The sequence below is a fragment of the Pleurodeles waltl genome, chromosome 3_1 (genome assembly GCF_031143425.1).
Source record: "Pleurodeles waltl isolate 20211129_DDA chromosome 3_1, aPleWal1.hap1.20221129, whole genome shotgun sequence".
NCBI lineage: Eukaryota > Metazoa > Chordata > Amphibia > Caudata > Salamandridae > Pleurodeles > Pleurodeles waltl.
The window spans coordinates 1,653,533,796-1,653,554,192 of NC_090440.1; the positions used below are offsets into that span (position 1 = coordinate 1,653,533,796).

The window sequence follows — 20,397 nt, forward strand, 5'->3', positions numbered from 1 at the left end:
CCGCTCCCTCCAGTTTCAGTGACGGGGAGAGACCTTTAAGTTTGCCTCCTTCCCTTTCGGTCTGTCTTCCACGCCTTGGTGCTTCACCAAGGTGATGTGTCCGCTGGTAGAGGTCCTCAGAGCTAGAGGGGTCCGCCTCATCATCTACCAGGACGACAACCTCCTAATGGACCAGTGTCCACGAAGTCTCTCAAGACACCTACAAATGACAGTCTCACTCCTGGAGTTTCTCCGATTCGTAATAAACCAACAAAAGTAGTCTCTCTTCCTCTCTCAGTTACTAGTGTTCTTGGGTTTCATAGTGGATTCAGTTGCAGTCACGCACAGCCTTCCCTCCCGGAGGATGTCCAAGATCAGGCACAAATTGTGTCATTTGGCAGTTTGGCCCTACACCTCCCTCAGCCAAATAGCAAATAGGCCATCTTCTCGGGCCCCTTTGTTATCAGGCCCTTCAACAATTAAAGGCCTCTCACCTCAGGAAAGGACAGACATACTGTCAATGGTTCCGTTACTCAAGGACACCTAAGAGGAGATCCAATGGTGGATGGCTCATATGGAGGCCTGGAACGGTCGAGCTATCTTCAGCTCCCTTCCGGACCTGGTCATAGAGTCAGATGCCAGTGGCACGGGCAGGGGAGCTTCTTGGGCTTCGGGAAGCCTAGGCTATAGAACAATCAATACCTTCAGATCAGCGATCTTGACCGGCCATCCACAGGTGGGAGACCATCCTGTAGGCAAACACCCGCTGCTGTGCATGCTGTTGAGAGGCATTCGCCTTTCTCTCCCTCCTGAACCCAGATACTCGGTTCAGTGGGATTTTAACAAGGTACTCAATTTATTTCTGTCCTGTCCATCAAATAAGTACCTATCGCAGAAGGAAATCTTGACAAATCCTGTCATATTTTTGCAGACACGTCTCAGACGCCAAATCACTGGACACAACAGGTAGAGTGTTTACCCCAGAAGGGGTTTCTTTCCATATTTCACGATGTACAAAATGTAACTCCCGTGTGGTTAACCATCCTTCTTTTCCAGATTCCCCAAAACTTTGTGTGGTGAGATGTATAAAGGCCTATGAGGCCATGACTGTGGACTTCTGTCCCCATGGAGAACAGCAACTGTTAATAGAAATGCACAAACCGTTCAGAGCGGTCTCTTCACCTAGGACTGCCAGATGGGTCCAGTGGGCCATGTAAGAAGCTAGCATAGACACCATGGGTTTTAGGACACATTCTGCCAGTGGAGCGATGGCTTCCAAGGCGTTCTCCCTTGCGGCCCACCTGGAGGATATCGTCAATGCCGCAGACTGGTTGTCTGATTCCACATTCAAAAAGATTGCTTTGCTGCTCGTGGATAAGCTTTAAATCAGCATAAACCTCGCCTTTGGTCCTGCCAAAGAATTAAACATTTCCTAGCTATTCTAACGGAAAGTTTAAATTCTATTAAGGACACGGAGGTGAGGATTAATCCACTTGGATCACTTACATCAATAGAGGGGGATCTGCCTTTGTTAAAAAGAGCATGGACTTTCTTCAATTAGTATTTTCATGATACTGACCAAATATGAGTTTTTGATACATCCTCGTTGATTGGTAATATTCAGTTCTTCCGATATCAAGTTTAATACACTTTTGTTCAATTTGTTCCTATGATCCGAAGGGCCAAAGCAGGACTATGGACGAGACTCTCCATCTGCAGTCGCATGAAGAAAGAGGAGGCAGGAACAGCTTCAGAGGACTGAGGAGTGGTCCCGGCAGCATCTGATTAAAAGTTATTGGTAAGAAACTGTGACTTTTTACTCCCTAGGTTGATGGGAAATTAAATCTGCTAAATGTTAAATAGGTCTGCTGTTTAAATAAAAGAAAAAAAGACTGGTGTAAACATCGCCTTCGTGTCATTAATAGAATTGAAACTTTCTGCTAGGACAGCTAGGAAATTTTCCATTCTACTAAAGTACTGTACTGAAGTGCAGAAAATTATATTGTAAGGATGACTTTGGCAGGTTTCACTGAACAAGTTTCGCAATTGCTGCTACTACTTAATAATAAAGCAATTGAAACAAACACAACTGTCATGTTAGCTTCTCGTTAAGGGCTTCTCCATCAACAATAAACCAGACGTTTTACTAATTCAACATTGCTAAAAACAGTCAGTCGCTACTTCGAGTTGTTCCAGTGTTTCTTTACATCTTTTACACCTTCTCCAGTGTACAATAACCTTATCTTTCGCAGTGCTTTCTGTTTTTCTGCAATTGAAAAATAACATGCTACCAAATAAAAATGAGGGTGTTTAAACTAGAAATTAAAATGGTCATTAATTCCAATCAGAAAGCTCACTAAAACAAAGACGGGTGACGTCAAACTTGCACCCCCTAATCATAAGTTCCACCCCCTCCATAATGAAATATGCTAAGTACTTCTGTGGCAGCTAAAGACCTTCAGTATAAAACATTAAAATACTGACATCCAGGCCTTTCCGCCTACCCTTCTGATGCTTTCTCCTCCCACCTCTCCGCACCCGGACTCCCCAACATACAGGCACACAACAATCAGCTTTGGTCCAGACTTACAACCGTATCTCTAGATAGGCTGAAGTCACCCTGCACAGGTACAACAACGTCCCTGGTAAATTCAGAGCCTTAACGTCTGCTATAAAAAAATCACGCTGCCATATAAGGGGTAAGAGGTGGCATTATGGCGCAATGAAACGAAATAGGCAATCCCTCTGGCTCCAGTATAAGTCATTCTCCATCACGCAATCCTTTCCACTCAAACACGACAAACACTTCCTCAATCATTTTTTATGAGCGGAGATGCACGGGGGTAGTCAGTGGCTAGCTCCAGGGAAAACAGTAACAGCAGGCGGCAGAAACTGTACAGAAAAAATGACTATGTGGTAACTTCCCTCAACATCACTCAGCGATGCAGACTTTGATCATTCAGCTACAATTACACTAACCTCTACAAGCTTGCATTTAGGTTTGTGTGGAGGGGGAACTAAATCACTCGCAGCACAGGAAATCAGTTCATTCTTTTTCAGAGTTACAAGTCTTCTCAAATCACACTGCTATGTTCTCCGTGAAATTAAGAAGAAAAGAAATGCATACCAGGGATTTGAATTGGCTATAACCATTTCACAATCTGCAGCAAAAAGGAAAAAAAAACACACACACACACTGGTGCTGGCCACAGCAGAATCCCACACTGGCGTCGCCTCTACTGTTAGTGATCGAGAACGGCATTTACGGTACAATTAAAGCAGATGAGCTCTACCTGTAATCACTCAAATACAGGTGTGAGGATCTCTCCTGGATAAGGAAACTGACTCATCGCTTCACGTACAAACTTTGATGTCTAGTCTAATACCAAGCCTCGGGAAACCTCAGCAGTCATTACTCTGCACAGAATAAGATTTATTTCACTGGGGTCAGACGATGCATTGTTTGTTACATTCCTTTTTGATGGGACACTTTTTCGAAAAACAATGTGAATGAAAAAAACCTTTGAGCATAAAGATACACCTTTTAGCTTGTCATAGTGCAAAAACTGCCGTGGAGCGATAGTGGCTAAACTGACAGAAAAATATTCTGATAAACAGCTATACTAAGGCGGGCGTTTTAGTTGCTCACTTCTGGGAACCCAGTCTAACAATTTATTGGACAGACTCATCGGACATTCATCACGGTTTTGGTTTTTAATCTCTGAATGTTTATTTTTCAGTTTCAATCCTTCTCATTCTTTGTTGTCTTATGAAATTAGAAATGCTAACGAAAAATTTAAACCAAGTGCATCTAAGTGCTTACCAAGCAAAGAGAAGCTCTGAGGAATTTTTTACGCCTTCCCTATGTTGAACTAGTATGTGTCAGAGCAAATGCTGCTAAAAAGAAAATCACATCAAATTACAAACTAACCCTAAAGTCTGCCAGGTTAGTGCATATGAAGCGCTTATTCTGCACCAAAACACTTTTGCGAGGTTGGTATGCGCGTGCTAATTTAAAACACTCAAAGAATTTAAACAAAAGCCACAAATTACTTTTTCAGTTCCTAGTGTAGAGCTGGGTGGTTAAACAGAGCGGTATGCCACACTGACACAACTCGCTTGCAAAACACACTGTATGCACATTTCTACTTGTGTTTCATTATAAAAATGAAAAAAAAACACATTAGTCAGACACAAAAGAAAGTTTACGTGCATAACATTTAAAACAAAACTCGCATAGTTTGTGCCCATTACAAAGCTATACAAAAATAGGTATACTACCCAAGCCTACCTGCGTATAGATAAGCACTGTCTTAGCAGCTTATACACCTGAAAAAGACCGATGTAGCATTTCATAATAACTTCACAAGAACAAGCTGCAAACCACAGCCAAAGATGTAAAAAATAAAAAAAAAGATTGGGGGCGCTGACCTTAGGGGGAGTACTATGTTTAGCAATAACTTAAGATTTAAAAGCACCTGCTGCAGAGATCCATGTGGCCCAGCTTTCAGGCAACAATAAAAAAAAAAAAGATAACTCTTGCAATTAATATTCCTGCTAGAGAGAGATCAGACTTTTCTCTAGTGGGAGTTTTGACTAACCATAATGTAGTGCAGAGAGTTAATATGCCTGCTGCAAAGAACGTTTATCGTGTAGATCGCAGATGTGTATTTTATGTGGATAGCTGTGTGAATTACTGCTTCTGTCACAGATATTCTTTTGTTACCGCATTTCATAAGATACAATCCTTATATAGAACAGTGACTATTAACTTTCATCAAAGAGCTACATACAAACTATATAATAGGTTAAAACGTTATGTTTCCATTTCCCACAGTTTTTCATGATCTATTCCTAATTTTGCTAAAAAGGGTTTGTTCAGGTAGATATACATTCTTATTAGTAAAGCTAGACTTTACCAGTGCTTTTAAACAAATTGAATGTATGTAAAGAGTGGTTTTGGAGAGATGAAGGGTACTTTTGCCACATGTCCGTGAGGGATTCCAAGGAGGAGGACATTGGTGGGCAGGGGCACCAAAAATGATTGTCACACTGGGCGCCACCAACACTGAAGTGGGCGCTGGTACTGCAACAATAACTCCAATGGGCAAGAGTCTGACTTGTAAAGCAAAAATATTTAGGAATATTCAATTAAAGTGCCCCAAGTGTGATCCAGATTGGTACAATCTTCAGCTAAGATGTGAAACCTTTGTCACAGTTCCATCTGAGAGAAGTTACTATCTCCAAAGTGCCTCCCTGTTGCATGTGTAAGCACCAGGACACACCATCAAGAATTAAGTTTAGATTTAGCGCAAATGACATATTCCACCATCAATTATGCAAACTCACCATTTGTTTTTCTTTCGGATGTAGTCTTTTTCTGAAAGGTTGACCAAGTATATCATTGGTTTTGAAGTCAAAAGTAGGTGCTTATTCAACACTTCTATCTAAAAGATGGATAAAAGAAAAATTGAATAAGTAAATACATTTTTAGGTTCAACCTCAACGCTCCATGTCAAAAATTATTGCCCACGCCCATCAACAAATATAGCATCCTAAAGCCTATCAAATGTTAAATACTTATTATCTGAATATATGCATTTTGGGTTGCTTATTTAATTTCCATTAAGCAAAGAATAGGGATTAATAGTTGTCGATAACACAAGTACTGCAGAGCAGGCCCCTGCTTACATCTTACCTCTTTGTCATTCCACTCATGACAAAAGCGGACATGTTTCTTTTCATCTATTATCCAAGTTTTAACTTTGCACATTATGTCCTACAGGGAACAGAAATAAAAAAAAATGTCAATACAAGAAGGTACTAACCATCCAAATCGCATAAGAAATACAATACAGTGTCAAAATGCTCTAACATGCACGGTAGGTAAACATACACTGACACCACTTAAAGACTTTAAAATCTAACAAAAGGAGGCTGGTAGGGGAAACACTTAAAATAGTACACTTGTCCTAAAATTACTAACCTACAGCAAACTCCCAGAGAAGATCAAATGCAAGGTCATGTTTAGCTGTTGCACTGAAGCCTGGTCATGTTGCAGTTAACATTTCTGCGGTAGTGCCTGATTCCACATAGAACATCAAATTAAGACCATTAATTACCAGCAAGAATGGGTGGACAGACATATGAGAATTGGTTCTACGAATTACGACAACGACACGGAGCCTATCATCGATGATCCCCCTTCGTCAAATTAAATTCAATTTGCCCAATCCCCTTTGATTCGCTATTCATATTTTTGCCAGCGCCTTCTCCCTCCGCCAAAAAACATTCATGGAACCTGCCAAAGCCTCCATTACGCAATGGCAAGAGGCTTGCACCGGTGACCTCCAACCAGCTGCATTCACTTCCCGAGCATCGCGCGCCACAGGAAATCTAAAGGCCTTTTAGTTAGCAGGCTAGTGTGCATTCAGGAGGAGTAACTGCAGGAAGAGCCCAATGGGCTTTGTTTCTCTGGCCTTTCTTTACAGAAAGATTAATCATCTGTGAAATGGAAACGGCAAACAGCAAGTGACACAAACTGAACCCTCGGAGCCGCTGCTCATCAGTTCTGTGGCGCTGAATCTGAAAGCTGCGTGTGGCGGGGCTCTCCTTACAGGCAGGTGTTAATAAAAGGCGCGGGGGTCGCGCAGGTCACGCGCGCCTCTTCCAGAAGGAGTGCATTTTAGTCGTCTGTGTTTTTTTTTTTTGGGGGGGGGGGGGGGAGTTGAGGTGGGGGCACCCAATTTATGTTCTAGGCTTAAATAATGCGTTTTGTCCTCAAGTCATCACTTGTCAAAAGCACTTACATTTTTTATGCAACTATCAATATTCTCAGCATTTGCTCTTCTTCAGTTAGAAGTAAGGCGAATTCAAGTACACGGGACTAACCTCTTCCAACACCAAAATAGCCTGCATATTTATTACCTCCGTTTCTAAGTCTTTCTGTTGGACTATAGGAGAACTATGGAAAAAAAGCCCTCAAATCCTTAGATCCAGATTTGAAGCCCTCCAGGAATAGGACTCCCCACAGATTTTAACAAGGAAGGGGCGAGCTGAAAACTTTTAATGAAATCTAACGTGCTCTGCCTAAGAATAATCACTTTTACTCTTGCCATAACTGATTTTCACTCATAAATGTTTAAAAGTGGCTAATGTAACACAATTTCCTACAAGGGGAAGATCAAAGTGCTACATTACAAATGCATTATGATTAAAAAAGCACTGTGCAGCCTTGCTATTAACTGTTCTTTAAACCCTAAAAGGCTTCCCATAGATCTCACTTGGCACTGCATATACAACCTTTGACAAGTAATGTAGACCATTTTTATTCATTGCCTAAAATTGTAGGCAATTATGTGCGTCACACTGGCCACCTGCAAATTCTGAATGCCTGCTCCAGTTGTCAGTGCAAAAAACGAATGTCGGAGGGGATTAATCTAGGGGGAGAGCGTCCTCTTTAATAGCTCCAGCAGGTGAAATGGCCCAGCTGGTTACTGCAGTGAGTGGCCAGAACAGCTTATGTGGAGACATTCACGATTTTATAGCAAGGCGAATACATCAGCTTCATCATTCCAGAGTCTTGAATGTATGCACTGTTTTTAAACATATGTTCAGTTAGGAAAGTTAACAGATTATAAACTGAACATTCATATTGGTGCTTATTTTGTGACAGAATGTTTGACAAGGTAATGCCTCTTTAAAAAAAAAGAAAAATCCTATTGTGCATAAACTGATCAATCATTCAGGAACTATGAGCTCATAAAATAGTATCCACAAAAGACAAAAAAAAATAGAGATTCTCCAAAGTTGTCCACTTGAAAATTCCAATAAATCTACACATGCACAACCTATCACTTAATAATGTTTAACAAAAGTATATTTAGAAAATAAAAGTATATTATTAACAGAAATTTGAAAAAATACATTTATTTTGGCGCAAACAGTCGCAAAATTATCAGCAATTCCACAATAGTGGCATTCACCAACTAGAACAAGTAACATTGTAGTTTACTACAAAATGCAAGAAAAAGGCTCTTCTAAATTCTATTATAACTTATTGACAGCTTTAAACCATAGCAGTGCACAAACATTTGCCACCAAGTTAACATCAAGTTGTTTAAATACCAGCTACAAATTCGGCATAAGGCATTTTCAATATACATATGAAACATCATATTCGGCTTGTTTACTGATAACACAGACAAAATGCAAAGTATGAGACCCCACAAAGTGGCTTCTACTCAAATGAACACACATTTCCAAGGAATGCTTTTTGGAAGTAGGTAAGGTATCCTAAACATGACCTTTTAACAATGTTTGCCGTTTCATGCATTGTGTTTGAATACAAAAAGTAAATTAAGTGTCAAGAAGTGGCAAAGAGTGTTTGAACTTACATTTTCTAGAGGCAAGACAGCTTGTTCACTGTTAGGCCATATCTCCTGCACCAATCGTAACTTATAACCCTATCCTCACAGCCATCTATCTACAGGGGTGTTGCTAACTTCTTTGACAGTTGTAAACCTTTACTGTAGGGCTAAATTAGTCCTTCAAAAGGATGCTTCTTTAGGTAGGTAACCTGCAATCAGAAATTAAAATCTGCACGGAGCGACGCCACCTCAAACCTTATGCAACTTAGCATACCAGAGCTCAATAAAAACGTTCTGGTACATTCGGGTAGACAGTAAAGTAGGTCAGTTTTTTTCTTAAATATGACAAACGCAGGACAAGGGTACTGCAGCAAGAGGTTCTACATGTTGATTGTAAGGCAGTGGTTTACCCCTAACCAAAAGTTCATTTCTTAGATGCAGTTTGAACTATCCACTGGAATAACACAAATCCAATTTGGCTTCTCTGTTTTATTGCTATTTGTACATTTATTCAATACACCTTTGTCTTCTCTTCCTAGTCACAGTCCAACAGGCACTGGGGAGTAATCTACCTCCAGACAGGCTTGCCCAATAACAACATTTTTTCTTTAATTCCAGTCCAAAGGACACATCAAGGCAACGCCTTCAAACATCTACTATTTGTTTTCTATACACAACCCATGAGAGAGGCTTAAAGCATCTCTGCACATGCAGGGGTTCAAAAGCAAATGCCTTAAAATCTTCAGACATCGGAACTGTATATATTGCAGATAAGTGAGCTTCCATGACTCTAGATGACATTTTAACAGTTGTAGCTGTAGGCTCTCAGGGGGTGGGGCAGAAGCAAAGAATTTGCAAGCACCATAGATCTGCCTATGCAATAGTTTACCCCTCAATGCTTGTTATTGTGCAATGGCGCAGACTAACCATAATGGCCATTACCAAATGTAAGCCACACATTCCTACAAACAATTGCTTGTACAGTTAAAACCACTAACTACATAATTTTTAGTCTACTCAATATGAACATTTCCAAGTATGTCTATCTTTACAGATGAACAACAATCTGTACTTTTACCCAAACATCCCTGCACCACTACATCCCTTCATTAAGTGGCATACCGTTCCCATTCTTTGGCAATTTCCATTTCTGCGGCTGAAAAAAAAACATTCCATGCTATGTATTCAAACAGCAGCAATTAAATCTAGAAACAATAGACAGAAAATCCAAAAGATTTGGGTAGATTTGAATATCGATGACATTAGCTATAGCATTTAAGCGTCCCTTCAGTACTCCGTTAACTGGAAACTGTTGAGAAACACATTACTGTCCAAAGCAAATAGATATTACATCTTGGCTTTGTCTTAAGTTTTTTTTTTGAAAACGTGTAGTCTTCAGTGCTGTGAAATAATGTGCTACTCACTCCAAAAAATCATTTTATATTGTACGCTCATGCAATGAAATGGAGGATAGGCAATTTGAACTAAATATTTTTCTCAATACCCACTAAAGAGAAACAGTCATGAGAGTTGAACATTAATTTGCAAAACATAATTAAGCTTGCTTCCAGGATATTTAGCTTGGGACAATATCAGTTTTGCTCTACGATTTCTCAAAGTTTTAGATTACTTGGTCCATTTCCCTCCCAATCAATTGGAGTAAAAAGCTGGTTATATCTGTTTTAAAGAAACATTTGCAAGAAGCTCACCGGATGATATGTTTTAGACCGAAGGAAAATTAAGTCACAATCTTAGCAAAATCCTCATTTTTTTCTAGATGATAATAAAATACATCATAAAAATTAATTGTGCCACACAATTCCCCCGTGGTAGATAGTCCTAAAAAACTCAAAGAAAACTTTCTATGAACTGTCCCAAGTTTGATTTACCTAAACATTTGTAGGAGCTTTGTTGACAATGGTTTACCACTGCTTGAATCACAACTGCCTCTTACAAAATTATCTTTAGATATAATAATACATGTTTTTATATAGTGCTTCATACTTGTCACTCCATCCATTTCTAAGCTCTGTAAACAATATATCACATTAAATGTTACCTTTAGTAAGTATACAAGGCAATACATGATTTATGTATGATATTAATAGACGTAACTGAACATTATAATTTGGCGGCTATATTCACAATTTTAGTACAACACTGTCTGCACTATCTCTGGTAGTCTTTTTATCCCGGGCCCGTGACAAGCTAGCTCTTGTAGCCCAGACAATGAAATTGAGTATTACTTCCTTGACATATTTTCAATGATGCACTTATCTCCGGATGTCCTTTATCCTTTATGTTTCATCATGGATTCAAGTCCTCAGTAATAATCCTTCTCCGAATACTTTAGGGACATTTCTTTAGTAGACATTCCTAAGCAATAGGTCTCAACGATCAGGTGTCTCGATATAGTAAACACTGATCATTGTGTCAGATGGTTTGTGAGGCAAAATTACCCTGGTGGTGTTCGTAAATTACATTTTGGTTATTATCACATGAAAAATCTAGGCATACTGCAACAGATTATCAGATATGGGAAGATCTGTTTCTTAGTGTGTTAGAGTACTGAATTACATCCACAGTATACACTCAATGGTGTTTTTCATGCAAAGATGCCACCAGATTTACAAGAGCCACCATTCTATTAGCTTCTGCAATCTCACCTAGAACAGCTTGCTCAGAACGCTCACAATTACATTAAACACACAGAAGACCGACAGAATTAGGACAAAATGTTAGGCATAGGATTCTGATATACATTTCATGCATTGGCAGCTGAAGGAGTGAGGGAAGTTACAGAAAGAGCTGTACACGTGACTAGTGATAAAGTTTCAGAAGCTTAGTGTAAGAATTTATTGATACTACATGGAGTTCTGGTAATGGGGAAAAAAGCGGAGCAAGCTGAATTCAGTAGTGGATGAGGCAGGTCAAAACTCTGGGCAGGCTTTATTTCTGGGAACCCCTGTGTTATTGGAACCGTGGCTACTCCACAGGTTTAAAACCAACAATAGTACCAACAAGGACAATGGTAATCTCGGTGTAATACCCCTTGAGTCCAGCAAAGCATATTTAGCAGTGATGCACTCCTTCAGGACCACTGATATCCTTAAATTGGTGAAAATGCTTCCTCAATTGAAGCAACCATAGCGTTCCGCATAAGTTATTAGTTGCTGTGTTAGTAAGGAAACTCACGGAATTGTCCATTGCTTGCCATTAACAATTCGTGTTGTCTCATGTTTATGGCAATAAATATAGGCTACAATAGAGCAGCCAAATACGACTGATTCCTCTGTGAGCAAAAAAAATAAATACATTAGTAGATCTGTAAACTGAAAATGCACCAGCAATGTAGGAAATTTGAGTAGGCCATTTCAGAGATACTTATAGCGTAGGTATACAGATGATCACCCTTGAGCGTGTAGGATGGCTGTGAGAGTATACGGTATGGAATCTTGAGTCCATAGAATTTACTCCCGGCAGAGATTGTGCCACTGATGCATTTTATTCTCCTTTACCATATTCTCCTATCCTGCCTAATTCGCTAACATTTTATTGTGGTTAGGGGGATCAACCTTATATTGTATAATCCCTCTCTATAACAAGTTTAGTTTTTATGATGAGACTGGCTGCTTCCCCTACCAATCAATGATGCCTTTAATGAGTCGAAAATCCACTCCATTTGCCACCAGGTCCAAGCTAGATGATTAATAGGTGTCCCAGTCTGCCAAAAGTACCCCAGTCTATCAATTTCACTCCTTCTGTCTATAGGTCCCTCTCCAGGTCACCGATTGCTCCCAACATAGCATACAATGTATTCCCTATTGTGTTATTTCCAGCCACAGCTGGTCATCTGTGGCATCACTGTGGGAAGGCAAAAAGCATTATGAATATCCAACTTATTATGGCTGACAGCTCTATACAAACCCCAGGGTCAGATGTTTCTGTGTCTGTGTGTTGTCCAATAGTTACAGTGCATTCTGCTTCACTGGTGTGGGCAACAGGAGATTAAAAAACTCCTAATGGTAACAGATACTGTCTCTGAACAGCAAATTAGAAGATGTATGTCAGGACTCCATACTACATAAAAAAAAATTAAAAAAAATAGCCACTGTACCCTAGCCAAACATTATAGACACTAATTCATATTTATTTTTAGTAGCCACGCATATCTGATGAGTAGATACAATTAAACTAACAAAAGTAAAATGATTGCATGCCACGAAACAAACAGTTTCTTACCTGTAGGTGTAGTTTTTCAGCTTGAAAAACGTTCTGGATTCACATGCTGCACTTTATTCCACCATCTAGTGGATGGGTTCAGAATTCTCCAACTTTTCATCTTCTTTAGTCCTTTCTTTGCTTTTTGTTGTTGGGCGTTGACAGACCTGCCCATTTGGTGCTTCCTGTGATGTTGTATTTCCTTCCCCGGAAGCTCCCACCTTTGGTCGCCATATTCAGTGTCTTATTTTTCCCTCCATCTCCTTGGTGGAGGTGGGTGGGACGCTTGTGACTACAGAAAATTCTTCAAGCTGCAAAACTACACCTACAAATAAGAAATTTTTGGTTTTGCAGCATGAATCTTTTCTGGATTCACATGATTTTGTAGCTGTTTGTTAGATTTGCAGTGGTTGGGTTGAAGATGGACTTAGATTTGTAAACAGATGTTTTAGTACCTTTTGACCCACCTGAGCTTTTGTTCATTTGAATGTCGATGTAATAGTGTTTTGTGGCTGTGTGTGTGGATGACCACGTGGCTGCCATACATATACCTTGTAACGGCGTGTTTTCTAGAGCTGTCACAGCTTGACAAGTGGCAGGTTCTTTAAAGGCTCTCCCTTCCCTGGTCTACAACACTAGGGCGCATGGGTAAAAAATTAGTTCCTGGTTTGCGTTGGCATTAGAGTTTCCAGTAGGAAGCAAGATTGAGGTTTTTCCTCTCCAAATTGTACCCTATACTTGTCTGCTGCATGCTTGATGACGTGATTGTACATGCCAATGTTGTAAGGGGGCGAATGCCTCGAGGGATAACTATCCTTCATTGTCCAGGTCCTGCGCTGCTATACATACTCCGCTTCCAAGCTTTGGTAAGGCTCGGTCACCTGTTCTTCCTCTTCCTCATGGAAAAGGTCTTCTTCCTCGTCTTGTGGCTCTGAAGTAGGGGGGAAAATTCGATTTCTCCAATCTCCTTTCTCATGTGTTCTTTCAGCATCAAAGTCTTTTGATGTATGCGAAACCCCTTCAGGCGTTCAACAAAGTCCTTTTTTAGGATGAGAATGGCCATCTCATCTTCGAGGCACCTCTTCTTTTATTTTATCTCTGTCATCTTTTCTTCAGCATCGAGACTCAGTGTCTTCCTCTTCATGGTCGAAGGGTCCCTCGAAGATGTACCACTCATCGAGCTTCGGTGTTCTGCTTGCGGCTTGTAAATTCTCAACTCAGAAGCATCTTTTAACAACTGAGATTTCTCGTGTCCTCCTGAGGAGTCTCCTTCGAGGAATCCAAGAGGCTTTTTGTCTTAGGGTGTACCTGCAGTCGGCGAAAGCTCTGATGCCAAAGCTCCCTTTGACACTCTTAAGTCAGATTTTCGTGACTTGGGCAATTTGTTGTTTTAGGCCAATGACTCTCTTACCTCCGGTCTCTTCATTTTTTTGGTCACCTGTCCTTAGACATTGATCATCTTAAGTTCTATGTCAAAAGTCTCTCTCTCTGCTTCCTCAGCGACATTCTCCTCTTCACTTGAGACCCAGGACCCTTAGGGATGGCGTCCTTTTTTTGGCCCTGCATGCTGCAATGGGCTCATCTCTGTCTCTCACTCAACCTTAGTATCTTCAAAGTGAAGACCGAGCAGGTTGTGTAATTCTTGCTTCAGTGGTTGACAGGAAGGCAAAGATTGCAGACTGTGTGCTTGTCTTTTTGTGAGAATTTGTGGCTGCAGTTCTTGCAGAACTAAAAAGGTATCTTCTCCAACTGGTCCCTCAGGGATCCCCTTGAATGGCCCTTCCTTGGATTGGAGATCTTTCCGTAGGCTTCCAGACCCAACGGCGAAAAAAAGAATCTGAAGATGGCGACCAAATGTGGGAGCTTCCGAAGGAGGAGTTATAACGTCACAGGAAGCACCAAATGGGCAGATCTGTCGACACCCAACAACAAAAAACCAAGAAAGGACTAAAGAAGATGAAAAGTTGGAGAATTCCGGACCCAACCATTAGATGGCGGAATAATGCACAGCATGTGAATCCAGAATAGATTCACGCTGCAAAAAAAAAACCAAGTCTTTGATCATTTTTGTTGCATTACTTGCAATCTGCTTAGCTGAACTTTAAAATCAGCAATTCAATTACATTTTCTCCAGCACCAACTCTCTCAACCAGCCATTTGGCCCAATCCACACATCTGCCCCAAATCCACTCTCACCTTCCAATTTGTTGAACCTCAACCTCTCCATCACAGCATTCACTCCCTGAGCATGCATCCACTCTATCCTTCCATTACCCACTTTCCTCAATGTCTTACTCAATCCAAAAAAAAGAAGAAAAAAAGAAACAAGCATTGGCAAAGCCAATAGGTTTCACCTAGGCAAGAGCCATTGGTTGCCCATGTGTTTTAGCCATGTGGTACACCAGAGTGGCTGCTGCTCAGCATGGCTAAAAGTTAGTAACCTAGAGGACAGTGGCATGGACTGTTGTAGAGGGGAATAGTGAAGAATGGAGTAGTGTGTTGTGGAGTGGCAGAGAGTGTTGTGTATTGGAGTGTCAGTGTGGCGCTGAGTTGATTGGCACACACTGGAATGGCAGAGAGTAGAGTGGACTGGGGTAGAGAGCATTGGAGTAGAGTGTTACAGAGCACCATGGAGTAGAGTGCTCTGGCACTGATTTCAGTGGCTTACAAGGCAGGGTCGTAGAACGCAGATTAGAGTCGTACATAGTAGAGTGGCGCAGAGTAGTGTGATGTAGAGTGCAGTGGCATAGAGTGGTGCAAATTAGAGCAGCACAGAGTGGTGTAGAATAAAGTGCAGTGCTGTACAGTGCAGTTGCATAGATGAAAGTGGAGTAGTGTTGAGTAGAGTGGCAGAGTTCATTGGCAGAAAGAGCAGTATTGCAAAGTAGAGTGTCAGAGTGGCATAGAGTACAGTGATGTAGAGAACAGCAATGCAGAGTAGAGTGCAGTAGCATAGAGTGCAGTAACAGTACAGCTGTGTAGAGAGCAATGGATAAGGGGAGAGTGGCGCAAGGCGCCATGGTGAAAAGTAGGTTGTTTAAGAGCAGAATGAAGTGGCGTAGGGTGGGGTGGTGAGGGTAGAGCGCAGTTGCATAGAATGGCACAGAGTGAAGTGGGGTAGAGTGAAGTGGGGTAGAGTACAGTGGCACAAAGTGCAGTGGTGCAGAGTATATTAGAGTGGAATACGTTGGATTGGCATAGAGTGAAGAGGCATAGAGTTGAGTGTTACAGAGTAAAGTGCACTGGCATAGAGTACTGGAATAGACTGCAGGGGTGTAGAGTGTAGTGTTGCAGAGTGACGTTGTGCAGAGTAAATTTGTGTGGCCCAGACTGGAGTGGTGTAGAATGAAGCAGCGAATAGTGCAGTAGAGTGGCAAAGAGTACATTGGCAGAGAGTAGAGTGATACAGTGTAAAGTACAGAGACGTAGCATGAAGTGGTGCACAGTGCAGTGGCGTGGTGCAAAGTGGAGTGGTGCAGAGTAGAGTGCAGTGGTGTGGAGTGGCGTACAGTGGATTATTCATGGTGTGGTAGCACACTGCCATTACAGACAACACATTATCAATTGAAATGACCATTGCATTTGCACAGACAATACAGTTTTACTAATACAACTATACAGTGCACAGATGATAATGTGTAGAAATTGTCTCACCTAGTGGAATGATTTGTTTTGATCATATTAAAGTATTTGTTTTCAACACACTTTTGAAATAGCAAAAAAGTGCTTAATTTATGTTCCCAATTCTGATGTAATCTGAAATACTTACACAATTAATTTAAATGTTGTCCTTTGCTAGAAGAAATTCATCCCTATCCCCGGCATCCAGCATGATTGCTACATAAATCTCACTTTAAAGTCAGAGAAAGAAAAGTACACAAGGGTTATCGGAACACAGTGCCTGACATTTGAGATCGGTATTTGAATGCACAGCAAACGTGACGTGATAAGAACAAAAGTTTCAGGCCTGTTTACAGAAAGGGAGCACTCAGAAGGATACTGTAAAGAATGTTTGGGAAAGGGAAGGTACAAACTCAAGCCAAAAACAAGTAAAGCCAGCAAATGGAAAGCAAGAAAATGTGAGTTAGAAACCACAAAACTAATGGCAACCAACGGCCAGAATGCAGTCCTAGTCCAATTTTCTGAATGTCCCCAAGATGACTTTAGCAAACCAGACAGCTGCGTTGCGCGGAAGCTGCGACCTAAAAATGAGTTGTCATTTTTTGCCAAGTAAAATATGAGACTTTAAAAATCAATACCCTTTAGAATTAATGGCCAACCTGTTCTCCCTTATGACAACATGGTCTTTATTTTATAAGTTTTTCAGCAAATGAGTTTAATGCATTTACAGAGTGGTCTGCATTTTCCTGCTGACTCCCTCAGAATACCATGAAATGCTTGCTTTAGACACATTCACATCCAAATAGTTCTGGAATTAAAATACAATAATACATAACCAGACTTGCTTGTAGGAAAATTTGACAACATATCAGGGTCTCCAAGGGGCAGGCAAGATTAGGCCCCTGCCTATTCCTGCCCTTCCGACCACCTCTGCAAAACACATTTTATTAAAATGCAATGCCTTATTATGTTTTGAGAGAAAGAAACACTATCTGATGTTTTCTCTTTTTGACATTAATGAACAAGTTACTTACCTTCCGCAACAATTTATCTGGTAGAGACATGTTCCAGTTTCAGATTCATTACCTTAGAATTTCCCCCATGCTTCAGACTGGATCTGGAGATTTTTCTTTGAGCAATACCCTTGAACACAGTTAGGTGGCGTTGGTCGACTCTGCGTCCGTTGTTGGAGTCGTGGTCGCCATGATGACGTCAAAGTCGTACATAGGTGCAACCCAGGCACGCTGACGCCAGTTTATTTTTGCAATTTTCCACGCCAGCAGCACGGGGCCATGAAGAACACTGAAATTGGTGGGCCAGACTTAAGGACCTGAAAGGGTTTGTTCCTAGAAATCAGTTCACAAGCTGGGAGGATGGGTCGGTAAGCAATCTGCAACTAGAACATGTCTCTACCAGATAAATTGCTATGGAAGATAAGTATCTTGTTCATCTGATAGAGATTTCTAGTTGCAGATTTCTTACCTTAGAATAGAAACCCAAGCAATACCATCCTCGGTGGTGGGCTGCAAACCAAGATCATACTAAAAAGTCCAGCAAGACCGAACGACCAAAGTAGCCGTTTCTGCAGACCTAACTGTCCAGGCAGTAATGTTTAGTGAACGTGTGCAGGGATGCCCAGGTTGCTGCCTGACAGATATCCAGGAAAGGAACTCTGAGTGCTAAGGCTGTGGTGGCAGCAGTGCTCTGGTGGAATGAGCACGCAAGCCCTCAGGGAGTTGCTTCTTTGCCAAAGTGTAGCACATTTTGATGCACAGCACTACCCATCGCGAGATGGTACGCTTCTGCACTACCTTCCCTTTCTTCGCACCCACATATCCAACAAAGAGTTGATCATCTACTCAGAAATCTTTGGTACAACTGAGGTAGAACACCGATGCTCTTTTTGGATCCAAACGGTGGAGTCTCTCCTCTTCATGAGAGGGATGTGGAGGTGCATAAAAGTAGACAAAGTGATGAATTGGCCTACATTAAAAGGTGTAAGAACCTTAGGAAGGAAGGAAGCCCTTGTACGGAGCACCACTTTTTCAGAATGGAGAGACAAAAATTGTGGCTTGGAAGAAAGAGATTGAAGCTCACTTAATCTGTGAGCAGATGTGATGGCAATAAGAAAAGCAGTCTTGATTGTTAGTAGCCGCAGGGGAAAATTGTGCAGCGGCCTAAAAGGGGCATACATATGGTAAGTTAGGACCAGGTTCAAGTCCCACTGGGACATTATGAACAGGGTTGGGGAAAAGAAATGTGCTAGTCCCTTAAGGAGCCATCCAACAAAGGGAGACCTGAATAACAAAGGTTGATCTGCCAATCTAAGAAAGACTGAAATGGCCGATAAGTAACCTTTAAGGGTGCCTAAAGCAGAGTCCTGCTGGGCCAAAGAAAGAATGAACAAAAGAACCTCAGAGAGAGGTGCAGAAAGGGGATCAACAGACTTGTTTGTACACCATGTCACAAATTTATACCGACAGGCATATACCGTTTTGTTGGAGGGACATCTGGCTGCCAGAATAACATTACAGACTTTGGGCGGAAGGTTGAAAGCTGTCAACTGCCGCCGCTCAATCTCCAAGCAAGGAGGCGAAGACTGGACAGGTTCGGTGGAAAACTGTCCCCTGCTGCTGTGATAAAAGATTCTCCTGAAGGGGTAGTGAGATCGGAGGATCCATTGCCATGCTCAGTAGCTCTGGATACCATACTCTTCGTGCCCGGTCCGAAGTCACAATGATTATTGGGCCCAGTCGCTCTTGATCTTCTTCAGAACTCTAGACAAAAATGGTATATACACAAAGGCGTACAGGAGGCCTGAGTTCCACTCGAGACAAAAAGCATCACTGAGCGAGGGCTGCTTTGGAAACTCCAAAGCTCAAAACAGTTGACATTGCACGTTCTCTGCGGAGGCGAACAGATCTAACCAAGGCTCTCCCCACTGCTGAAAGAGGCCTTGCGCCACCTCTGGATGGAGATGCCATTTATGATCAACGGCCGCGTTTGTCTGCTCTGGCGCTCAGAGAGCCCACCAAATATTAAACCAACATGATTATGCCCTGGTGTTCCTGCCACGTCCATAGGCTCAGAGCCTCTTGACAGATTCCACGACCCCACTCAACCCTGCTTGTTGCAGTACAACATGGGGATAGTGTTGTCCGTTAACACCTGCACCACTCTCCCTTGTAGAGAGGGAAAGAATGCTTTCAATGCGAGCTTGATCACCTGGAGCGCCGAAAGACTGATGTTGAGTCCGGACTCTGCCATAGACCGGACACCTTTGATCTCTACCTTTCCCACGTGGCTGCCCCAACCCAGGAGTGATGCATCTGTCACTACTGTAAGATCTGGATGGGGAAGGTAGAGGGATGTGCCGTTGACCCAATCACAATTCAAAAGCCACCACAGCAGGACTTTCGCTGTTCCCTCCGTGATCTGGACCATATCGGAGCGATTCCCCCCACGCTGCACCCACTGGAACTGCATTTATCATTTGGCATGTGTCACCAGCAGGATACATGTCATGTGGCCCAGCAGCCTCAGAGTCATTCTCACTGAAATCCAAGATAGAGGCTGAAACATCAGAATCATAGTCTGAATATCCTGGAGGATAGGCTCAAAACTGCACTGTGTCAGAACAGCTCCAATAAAAGGGAGCATTTGAGAAGGAGTCAGGTGTGACTTCAGCATGTTTGTATTGAACCCCAGCAAGTGCTGAAGGTTCGCCGTAGTCTAAAGGTGGGAAATACATTTCTGGGGTGTGTTTGCCTTTAACAGCTAGTCATCGAGGTAGGGGAAGGCTGAAACCCCTAACCTGTGCAGATGAGCTGCAACCACCACCATCACTTTCGTGAAAACACGAGAGGCGCTGGTAAGGCTGGCGGGGAGGGTGACCTACCACCTATTGCAATTAGCGCCCCTGGACAGGCAAGATGGGTACATGGAAGTAAGCATCCTGCAAGTCTAATGCTACCATCTAGTCTCCTGGGTCCAAGGCAGACAGGACCTGAGCCAGAGTGAGCATTTTGAACTTCTTCTACTTGTGGGAGAGATTGAGGGCCCGATGGTCTAGGATAGGTTGTAGGCTCTTGTCCTTTCTGGGCACCAGAATGTATCAGGAATAACAACCACAACCTACTTCTGGAGCAGGGACCCGCTTTATGGCTCCCTTGGCCAAGACAGCCACGACCTCCTCACAGAGAAATGC

The 20,397-nt window shown here is 42.0% G+C and overlaps 1 protein-coding gene across 2 annotated transcripts in view; it reads right to left on the reverse strand.

Annotated features, from left to right (window-relative positions):
* Nucleotides 1-20,397, reverse strand: part of OLA1 (Obg like ATPase 1) — a 659,689-nt gene that overhangs the window by 273,098 nt on the left and 366,194 nt on the right. For both annotated transcript variants that reach the window (XM_069225367.1, XM_069225368.1), the window contains exons 6-7: nt 5,678-5,758; nt 5,329-5,426 (exon numbers count right to left, since the gene is read on the reverse strand). In XM_069225367.1, the coding sequence (XP_069081468.1) occupies nt 5,329-5,426; nt 5,678-5,758 (179 nt within the window). The remainder of the gene's footprint in view (nt 1-5,328; nt 5,427-5,677; nt 5,759-20,397) is intronic.